This window comes from Phyllobates terribilis, unplaced genomic scaffold (genome assembly GCF_046119375.1).
Source record: "Phyllobates terribilis strain yellow unplaced genomic scaffold, ASM4611937v1 Scaffold_11__3_contigs__length_659146591, whole genome shotgun sequence".
NCBI classification, from domain to species: Eukaryota; Metazoa; Chordata; class Amphibia; order Anura; family Dendrobatidae; genus Phyllobates; species Phyllobates terribilis.
Window position 1 is genome coordinate 350,227,800 of NW_027362771.1, and position 11,575 is coordinate 350,239,374.

At 39.2% G+C, this 11,575-nt stretch overlaps 1 protein-coding gene across 1 annotated transcript; it reads left to right on the forward strand.

Moving 5' to 3' along the window:
* The first annotated feature begins 534 nt into the window (after positions 1-534).
* On the forward strand, positions 535-1,473 carry LOC141165164 (olfactory receptor 5AR1-like). The gene has a single exon (XM_073650804.1). The coding sequence runs from the start codon at positions 535-537 to the stop codon at positions 1,471-1,473; it is 939 nt and encodes a 312-aa protein (XP_073506905.1).
* The last annotated feature ends 10,102 nt before the right edge of the window (positions 1,474-11,575 follow it).

Consider the following 11,575-nt stretch of genomic DNA (forward strand, 5'->3'; position numbering starts at 1 on the left):
GCTGACAGTATTAATTGATATCTTTGGTCTTTCAGCATCACCAGTCATCTTCAGATTAATTTAATTATCTATTATATTAATTTATAGACAATCACAACATAAGTAATCATGAATGTATTAAAAAGATGTCTAACCGTAATTCCTTTCTGAAGGTTGTTTCAGTGTATGTGTGGCAATAATCTGATATAATCTGAGAATTCATTTAGTTGTAATTTAGAAATATTTCGTCCTTCTCTTGGTGAAAATTAGCACTATGTGGATTGGCTTATTGTGGGCTAGTGCTTATACACCGCAGCCAATCTGAACAAGCAGAGCAAGTAAGGAATAGTGAAAGAAGAAATAATCATGTTCATTTTCTACTTTTTTTACATACATTTGTAACTACTATTTGTTTTATATGGTTTTAGAAGATTAAACGCCACATACCAGACATCTATATTTTTTTCCGTTTGCTTACAGATTAAAACCATTACAGCTTTTAATGAAAACCTGGAAGAATAATTGTTCTGCAATGTCTATCCTTGTATAGTGTGTATGACTGCAATGGAGCAAAGAAACAAAACTCTTGGCACAGAATTCATTCTCTCTGGTCTCTCCTCCAACCCAGACCTCCAGCTTCCTCTCTTTCTGCTTTGCCTATTAGTCTACATGACAACTTTGCTGGGTAACCTCATGATCATTGTGTTGATTATAATGACTCCCGGATTGCAGACACCAATGTATTTCTTCCTGATGAACTTATCCTTTGTAGATGTCCTTTATTCATCCACTATTACACCCAACATTATGGCCAACATCTTTTCTGAACGTAAGACAATCTCTTACATTGCTTGTGGAATTCAATTGTTTTTCTTTATTGACCTGGCGAGCTCAGAAGCAATGTTGCTTGCAGTAATGGCCTACGATCGATTTGTAGCTATATGTAAACCACTGTATTATAATATAATTATAAGCAAAGCAGCATGTTTGAAACTTGTATTCTCAGTATACACTGCAGGATGTGTGAACTCATTCATACATACATATTGCGCATTTACTTTACCATTTTGTGGGTCTAATCGTGTCAACCATTTCTATTGTGATATCAATCCCATCCTAAGACTTTCATGTGAAGATACATTTCTTAACCAAGTTTTCTTATTTGTTTTTGCTGGTTCTATTGAAGTGGGCTCTTTTTTATGTATTGTGATATCATATGTCTACATTGTATTTGCCCTGTTTAGACTTGGGTCTACTAGAGGTAGGAGCAAGTCTTTATCCACTTGTGTCTCTCACTTTACTTGTGTAGCCTTATTCTACTGCCCGGTTTTCTTCATGTACTTGCGACCAAATTCTGCATATGCCGTGGATCAGGACTGGGTAGTGTCAGTGTTCTATACTGTAGTAATACCTATGTTAAATCCTATAATTTACAGCTTCAGAAATCAAGATGTGAAACAAGCGCTGGTAAATTTTAAAGTGTTTAGACATTAAAATTATGCCTGGTTTTTAATATGGTCACTGTGGCTTACAATTTTTAGACATTTGGACTGCAATTTCAAATGACCAGTATGGTTGTTTTTTTTTTCACGGGGTACAAGACAAATGGTTAAGAAAGTAGTACATTTGTCCCCAGATAGCTTTCCACCAAGCTTCCCCTGCTTGGGGCAAAAAACAGGAGAATCTTATAGGGGAATATTCTCTGGTACAGGGCTGTATCTGGAACGTCTTAAGGGCCCTGTTTCTTTGGTGGCTGGAAAATGCTTTTCATACCGTCCCGGACAAAAGTTTATTTCAAGTAATCAATAGATTGAACAAGTTAGGTGGACTGCTTTGCATCCTGTATTATGACTGTTTTTTAAAGCTTGCACATTGGGTGATACTTTTTATGGGTGCTCCTTGTTTATCCTTGGACAGCAGAAAGGCTAAATATCACCTTAATATAGAAACTTACCAATTACACAATTAAACCCAAAAATTAGGTTCCCGTATTCACTATAGAAAAAGTTGGGTAAACTCAACTATGCCAGCAGGACAACCATGTAAATTGAATATGGGCCTCCTAACTCTCCCTCATCAGATAAAGCTGAGAGAGAGAAGGCCCTTGAATTTTATATTTCAATGACCAATCTTTTGGTTCTAATGGGAGATGAGCTACCACGGATCACAGTCCATAATAATGATGAGAAAGCCTTCTGCCCCCACAAACGAACGAGAACAGAAGAGCTGGGTGGCACAACCTTTAAAAGATATTACCATTTAGTTGGACAGAATGTTATGCAGAAGATTTGGCATTATTACAGAAGAGTAGCATAAGTCTGAAAAAGACAAGTGACCAAGAAAAAAGTACATGGGATTCTGGAGTTTGGAAGAGAATAAATTCAAAATGACCGTGCACATATTACACATCAGTGTTTCTCAACTCTTGTCCTCAAGTGAAGACCTACAAACAGGTCATGTTTTTAGGATTTCCTTTCACATTTCACAAGTGATGGAATTATCACCTGGGCAATACTAAGGAAATCCTGAAAACATGACCTGTTGGTGGGTCTTGAGGACAGGAGTTGAGAAACACTGTTACACAATATAGTAACACCTAATCAATGTCAAAAAGATCCAAAAAAAATTTCATTTGGGATCATCCATTAGCCCTAACAAAAGTAACTCTGTAGCTGAAGTAAGATTTGTTTTCTTCGTTATCACTTTACTAGATCCTGCAAGAATGAAGATTATGGATCTGATAAGCTCATTGGGGCTTTGTTTTTGTGGTGGTCCACGCGGTCTTAACTATGGGTAAGGTGCAATATAATTCATTATAACAATGATCATGCTATACGTATGCTTGGCATGCATATATATATATACTTTATTGACTTTCTATGAGATGGGGAGGTTTTTGCAATTGTATTTGAGCTCCACTTGGTATTAACAGAATCCCACAGTTATGTATCTGTGTCTATACCCTGCCCAACTGCTACTAATCTGTGTACCTAGCATTTCAATACCTGTGTCCTAATTGTTTTTTTAGTTTGTGTACTGCCCATCTGTGTTTTTTTATATTTAAATAAACTATGAATATTATTACTTTTGGTTTTAGAATATTATTCTATGCCTCTTATAGGAATATGTTATCTTTGAGTATCCAGCGATATTTATCCATTTTCGGCCTATATATCTGGGTGGTAGGCTGAATTTGTATATATATTGAATGTGTCTTGGATAATTTTGATTCTATCTGATAAGTTCATTGTAGTAGTTCTAGTAGTGAAAAGTATGTATGAATTTTTTACTTGGATTTTGTGGCAATTTCTGCTCCAAAATCCACATGAAAAAAAAACATTTCAAAGAAATACTCTTTCAATAAGCTTCCTATTAATTTCAATGGGAAAACATGCCTAATTCTGCTTGAAATAACATGTCAAACTTGACTTCTGAATCAACTGAAAGTTAACCCGTCACAAAGACTGCATCAAAAAACACTCTTAAGCTACATTCCCACAATGGGATTTTGCTACTGTTTTGACGCTACGTATTTTTGCTGCTTCAAAAACGTAGCATCTTACAGTTCCAGCAAAGTGGATGGGATTCATAGAAATCTCTTTCCCATTGTGCTTTTTATTTACTCAACGTAAACTGACCTACGGTGCGTGTCTCAAATCTGCAACATGTCAATTTCTGTTGCGTGTAAGCTGAGTTTTCTATGTGGATTTTCCCCATAGACTTACATTAGATGTGGAAAATCCACAGGTTAAAAACACACGTGTGTTTAGTCCGTTTCCGCGGTGGATGTGAATCAAAAGCACATGTAATCTGCACCTGAGTATGTCAATAAAGTTTTGTCAAAGCCAAGTATCAGGAAGTATCAAAAACAAAGCTGCTTTATTTAAAGCATGACACACCGAAAAACAGACAAAAAAAAGCAGAGAAAGAAGTGCGATAAAAAAATGCACTTGAAATTGAAATGAAAAACCACAAGTAATCTAATTTAAATATATTTTGTGGATTATAAGGCGCACTGGACCATAAGATGCACCCCAAATTTGGGGGTGTAAAATAGTAAAAAAAATTTTTAAATAAAATGGTGGTGCGTCTAAATTTTTTTAATAGTAGCTTACCTGGGGGGCGGCTGCTCTAGAGCGGGGTCACAGGAGGCAGGGTCGCTACTTCAGGAGGCTGGTGGTGGCGGCAGGAGCGGGGCGATGCAGCGGTGCCTGGGATCTCAGAAGATGTCATCTCCTGAGATCTCAATCTGCACACGCGCCACCTCTGGTAGTCATTTTCCCGAAGCCAAATGCAGGGATATCATAGGGAAAATGAATTCTTCTCACCGGCGCCAATACTTTCTGAGATCCCAGGCACCGCAGCATCGCCTTGTTCCTGCTACCGCCGGCCTCCTGAAACAGCGACACTGTCTCCTGTTACCCCTCTCCACCGCCATCTCCTGGTAAGCTCACTTTGGATTATAAGACACACACCCCCTTTTTTTCTCCCAAATTTGGTCGAAAAAAAGTGCGTCTTATAATCTGAAAAATACGGTAATAGGTGCAGAAATTCTGCAGTGTCAAAAACACAACAAAAGCTCATTGTGGGAACCTATCCTACTGTATGTGCACACAATGTTTTAAAGACACTGGAGTATCCGATGGGGTTTTAATAGGAGAAGCCATTTCAAAATGTCACCAAAATCCTTAGCTTTTAAAAGCTTTTTTTACCAAGGAATGTTTGTCCAGAAAAATCCAAAGGAAAAACCTTGTGTGAACATATTCTTACAGAGGATTAAATAAGCAATCGCTTATATTTTAACATTAATATAATAGTATAATAAACACATGGAAATTTTCATAAAGTTTCACTATACAGTAGTAGCCTCTTGCTGAAATATGGCATAATAGTGTGTTGGGGTGAGCAATAACATCATTGTTAAGTGCTTGTGGACATGACCGATTTTCTCATACGAGTTATATCCGTGGTTTTCATGCATAGCAGTCATACCTATGATATTCTATGCGGTAGGGCACATGTCTGATTTTTTCCTCGGACAGAGTGGTCCACGGAAAAAAATGGTGTTATGTCTGATTTTGATCTATGAGTCTATCGGTCTTTGAAAAAAATTGGGTGCAGTCCAAATTTCACAGACTGACAGAATGGAGAAGGTGGAGAAACTTTTTTGTTTTTTTCTCTTCACGTCTGAGAAAAACTGATGCCACACTGATCAAACTCTGATCAGAATAATCGGGCTGGTTTTCTCGAATGTGGAGAAATTGGTTGTGTGACCCTGGCCTAAAAGTGATAGCACAAATGTAACAAATTGTGGCATAAAGTCAAAGGGGCATATTTACTAACTAAATTATAACAAAATTGTTTACCAAATTGAGCTTGAATTATGGCCCACATGCTATTGGCTGCATTTATCTAGGGTTTTAGAAACTTTTTGCTCCTCATTAGAAAGTATACAGAAAGGTGGCTGTGGCTCAGCCCGAATTCACACATCCATGAAAGATGGACAACATTCAGATCGCAATGCCAGGCCTGATCGATGGATTTCCTGACTTGAGCTAGCTGCCTCATATGTACCTGGAGACCCATCCATCAGGCTGGCTAATAATGGTTAATATCACCGTTTGGATATACAGATCCATTATTTTGATAACAGTTTCAAATCGGAGTTGCCACAATTAATCATAACCAAAAATAACCCCCTTTATAAATGTATAAATAGTCATATAAATTAAGTAATCAGATATATTATAAATTTAATAAATCTTTATTTCAACACATAAAGCAGAAATCCATTAAAAATTGCCCCTAAAAACCCATTAAAATCCAATGGGCAGTGTGGTACATTGATGACAATATTAAGACACAGGTATTATATATGTATAGACACAGATAGGCATATAAACATAGGTAATATATATATGTATATATATATATATATATATATATATATACAGTGCTGGCCAAAAGTATTGGCACCCCTGCAATTCTGTCAGATAATACTCAGTTTCTTCCTGAAAATGATTGCAATCACAAATTCTTTGGTATTATTCTCTTCATTTAATTTGCTTGCAAGGAAAAAACACAAAAGAGAATGAAGCAAAAATCAAATCATTGATCATTTCACACAAAACTCCAAAAAAGGGCCGGACAAAAGTATTGGCACCCTCAGCCTAATACTTGGTTGCACAACCTTTAGCCAAAATAACTGCGAACAACCGCTTCCGGTAACCATCAATGAGTTTCTTACAATGCTCTGCTGGAATTGTAGACCATTCTTCTTTGGCAAACTGCTCAAGGTCCCTAATATTTGAAGGGTGCCTTCTCCAAACTGCCATTTTGAGATCTCTCCACAGGTGTTCTATGGGATTCAGGTCTGGACTCATTGCTGGCCACCTTAGAAGTCTCCAGTGCTTTCTCTAAAACTATTTTATAGTGCTTTTGGAAGTGTGTTTTGGGTCATTGTCCTGCTGGAAGACCCATGACCTCTGAAGGAGACTGAGCTTTCTCACACTGGGCCCTACATTATGCTGCAAAATTTGTTGGCAGTCTTCAGACTTCATAATGCCATGCACACGGTCAAGCAGTCCAGTGCCAGACGCAGCAAAGCAACCCCAAAACATCAGGGAACCTCCGCCATGTTTGAGTGTAGGGACCGTGTTCTTTTCTTTGAATGCCTCTTTTTTTTTCCTGTACACTCTATGTTGATGCTTTTTCCCAAAAAGCTCTACTTTTGTCTCATCTGACCAGAGAACATTCTTCCAAAACATTTTAGGCTTTCTCAGGTAAGTTTTGGCAAACTCCAGCCTGGCTTTTTGATGTCTCGGGGTAAGAAGTGGGGTCTTCCTGGGTATCCTACCATACAGTCCCTTTTCATTCAGACGCCGATGGATAGTACGGGTTGACACTGTTGTACCCTCGGACTGCAGGGCAGCTTGAACTTGTTTGGATGTTAGTCGAGGTTCTTTATCCACCAACCGCACAATCTTGCGTTGAAATCTCTCGTCAATTTTTCTTTTCCGTCCACATCTAGGGAGGTTAGCCACAGTGCCATGGGCTTTAAACTTGTTGATGACACTGCGCACGGAAGACACAGGAACATTCAGGTCTTTGGAGATGGACTTGTAGCCTTGAGATTGCTCATGCTTCCTCACAATTTGGTTTCTCAAGTCCTCAGACAGTTCTTTGGTCTTCTTTCTTTTCTCCATGCTCAATGTGGTACACACAAGGACACAGGACAGAGGTTGAGTCAACTTTAATCCATGTTAACTGGCTGCAAGTGTGATTTAGTTATTGCCAACACCTGTTAGGTGCCACAGGTAAGTTACAGGGGCTGTTAATTACACGAATTAGAGAAGCATCACATGATTTTTCAAACAGTGCCAATACTTTTGTCCACCCCCTTTTTTAGGTTTGGTGTGGAATTATATCCAATTTGGCTTTAGGACAATTCTTTTTGTGTTTTTTTCATTGAAGACAAATTAAACGAAGAGAATAATACCAAAGAGTTTGTGATTGCAATCATTTTCAGGAAGAAACTGAGTATTATCTGACAGAATTGCAGGGGTGCCAATACTTTTGGCCAGCACTGTATATCAGTCTCATATAGTCAATACATATTATGGAATGAAAAGGTATATGATCTTTGAACAAATTGTATATATAACAGAGTGACAGAGTCTGCAGCCAGTATTGCATTTAGATCTACCAAAACAGTATATACAATTACAGTGATTATAGTGCATTTATGATAGAGCTCTCATTTAATTCATACCACAGTAACCATAATTGTATAACATATATATAAGTGTCCAAGACAACCACCAATAACCAAGATTAATTAGTAACCAGTCATATCAATTTGTAATACAAACCATGTGCCATAATGTAAGGACCACACTGCCCAGTATCCCTACGTGCATTTTGTGTGTTGCTTCATCAGGGGGTGTGTAAAGTTCATATACCTTGTCATTCCATTATAGGTATTAACTATATGAGACTAACTATATATATATTACATATGTTTATATACAGTTGAAACCAGAAGTTTACATATTCTATATAAAAAGACACATATGCAGGTTTTTCTCAATATCTGATATGAAATCAGAATAAACCTTTCCCATTTTAGGTCAATTAGAATTACCATCATTTTTAATATTTGCCAAATGCCAGAATAACGTGAGAGAGAGAATGTTTTAAGGCATTTTTATTACTTACTGCAAAGTCAAAAGTTTACATACATTTCATTACTATTTGATACCATTGCCCTTAAACTGAATGACTTGGGTCAAACGTTTGGGATATCCTTCCACAAGCTTCTCACAATAGTTGGTCGGAATTTGGGCTCATTCCTCCTGACAAAACTGGTGCAACTGATCCAAGTTTGTAGGTCGCCTTGCTCGCACATGCCTTTTCAGCTTTGCCCATAAATTTTCAATATGATTGAGATCAGGGCTTTGTGATGGTCATACCAAAAATTTACTTTGTTATCCTTAAGCCACTTTGTTACCATTTTGGCAGTATGCTTTGGGTTATTGACCATTTGGAAAACCCATTTCTGCCCAAGCTTTAACTTCCTGGCTGATGTCTTGAGATGTTGCTTCAGTATTGCCACATAATCTTCTTTTCTCATGATGCCATCTATTTTGTGAAGTGCACTTGTCCCTCCTGCAGCAAAACAATCCCACAGCATGATGCTGCAACTCCATGTTTCACAGTTGGGATGGTGTTCTTAGGCTTCCAAGCTTCTCTTTTTTTCCTCCAAATGTAACGATGGTCATTATGCCCAAAAAGTTCAATTTTAGTTTCATCAGACCACAGCACATGTCTCCAAAAATGAAGGTCTTTGTTCCTGGGAGCATTTCCAAACATTAATCTGGCTTTTTTATGATTCTTTTGGAGTAATGGCTTCTTCCTGGCAGAGTGGCCTTTCAGCCCATGCTGATACAGTACTCGTTTCACTGTGGTTATTGACACAATCTTACCAGCTTCCGCCATCATCTTCAAAAGGTCTTTTGCTTTTGTCCTTGGCCTAAAATGGTAAAGGTTTATTCTGATTTCATGTAATGCAAGAACTCAGCACTCAGAATGTAGTTTCAAAATTTAATAGCCATAAAGAGTGTTTACACAGCAGGTGTTTCCGTCCCATGGACCTTCATCAGTGCACTCTATAACAATAGAACCAGAAAAAATCCTAAATACAATAAGTACATTGTGGTCATGAAAAAAATGCAAAGAAACATACATAAATATAATACAAAGTAAGTGGCTCAATCTGGAGCTCATATTACAGGAAAAGTTTCCAAGGCCGGGCCTCCTCGAGATGGGCGGTAGGTGCTCTTGGAAAAGAGACCAAGATGTCCTGCAGTGATAGATGGTGTACATATTGGAGTCATAGGGGCTGGGGTGGAGGTGGATGAGTCAGAGAAGTGGACTTTTAGTCTGAGTGTACGATAAAACCTCTGCAGTTCGATATCTAAAGAAAATGTCCTGTACCTGTACATGGGGCACAAAATTTAGTCTTCTCTCTAATACAGACAATTCTGCTATTCCTAGGGACCGAGAAGAGATATTCATTACCAGGGATGTACCTGGGATCAGGTTACTCGGTATGATTCCATGTTTTCTCTTGTGCTGGCCGCCTCTTGTGCTGACTAGCCACAGCACGCAGCTCCTGGCACGCATATGCCCCTGGAACGCACACTTCCGCACTTGTGGAACGCACCATAGACGTCAACACACCGGAAGTCAGTCTGCCTAGCAACCAACCACGTCACTTCCGGCCACGGACTCTGATTTTTTCTATTGGCCGTGACTGCTGCACTTTTACATCCCAGCCAGATAAAAGACTTTCGGGGCTCCCTGGTCACCGGCGCCACATCGTAACGAGCGGTGGATGCCGCGTTATGACACCACATACCTAGATGGAACTTCGTGCAGGATAGTGGTATGTGTCTTTCCTCCACCTTTGGGGCGCTATATTACTTTGTGGCTATTTACCTTTGCTCATTTTCCTCTGCAGATATATACCTCCTCTGGGAGACACTGAGTCCCACACTTATCCCTTCTAAAAAAACAGCATCACAGGTATGCTCCTCCCATACCTTCTTTTTCCCTACTACTGTTTCCCCTTTACTGTTTTTTTTCTCTCCCTCTTGTTTTTCTTCCCTCCCTTTGTCTACTTTCATTATTTAATAGATTTTTTTCTACACTATAAAATATGATTAGGAGAGCTTCCTCATAGCCCTATGGCTCCTTGTCTTGTAATGTGAGCTCCAGATTGAGCCACTTGCTCTGTATTAAATTATATTTATGTATGTTTCTTTGCTTTTTTTCATGACCACAATGTAGTTATTGTATTTATGATTTTTTTCTGGTTCTATTGTTATAGAGTGTACTGATGAAGGTCCATGGGACCGAAACAACTGCTGTGTAAACACTAGAGATGAGCGGTGTTCGACTAGAACTGTTTGCCAATCTCAAATTCGAGCTGTTTTGGGCAGTGTTCGAGTCGTTAGACGAACGCGAACGATTTGCAAAAAATTTGGCTGTTCGAGGTTATGTTCGATAACTGTTCGTGCACCAAAAGCGTAACTGGATTTTTTCACATCATTAGGGATTGTCTGCTACTCACTGTACTGCCACAGCCATGGTGCTTGCGGCATTACAGTGGTTGCCCAAATTGATGGGAACAGTGCTCACAGTGAAACATGAAAAGCCGGCAATTCAGCAGCGGCATACACCGGTACTCGACAATTTAGAACAGAAAGAATAGAGCATCACACATAGATTAGATAGAAACATGTCAGTCACATATATAATAAGTACAGGGATAGTGTTGATTACTGTACTTGTCATTTAGTGTTAAAATAAAGGATTTATTAAAATAAAAATTTGCGTGGGGTTCCCCGTAATTTTAGTCTCTAGTGGAGGTTAAGCAGACGGCTGGGGCAGATGTTTGAAGCCTGGGAAGGGGGTAATACCCACGGAGCTTCCCAGGCTACTAATATCAGCCCCCAGCTGAATACCTAGCCTTTACTAGCTATTAAAATGGGGGACCCCAAAAAAAAATTACATGGGGTCCCCCCCTATTTTAATAGCTAGCAAAGGCTAGGCAGACAGCTGGGGGCTGATATTAATAGCCCAGGAAGGGTGCCATGAATATTGGCCCCCTCTCAGGCTAGAAACACCAGCCATCAGCCGCCCCAGAAATGGCGCATCCATAGGATGCGCCAATTCTGGCACTTAGCCTCGCTCTTCCCACTGCCCTGTAGCGGTGGCAGTGGGGTAATAGGGCTGGGGTTGAAGTCAGCTTATAATGCCAGCTGACATCAAGCCCAGGTTAGTAATGGAGAGGCGTCTATAAGACACCCCCATTACTAACACCAGAGTCAAAGTTAAAAAAAAGCACAAACACCCAGAATAAAGTCCTTTAATTGAAATAAACACACAATCCTTTATTGTTCTAAATTAAACCATACTTACATTCACGCCCATGTATGCCAGCCAGGTACAGCATCTAGGAACGGGCTGCCCCCAACCACCAGATGCCTATTTGTACCTGGCCGGACACAACAAGCCCTTTTTTTTTAAATTA

What these genes read in the sequence shown, in the direction of transcription:
- LOC141165164 (XM_073650804.1), top strand. Translation starts at nt 535, where the DNA reads ATGACTGCAATGGAGCAAAGAAACAAAACTCTTGGCACAGAATTCATT.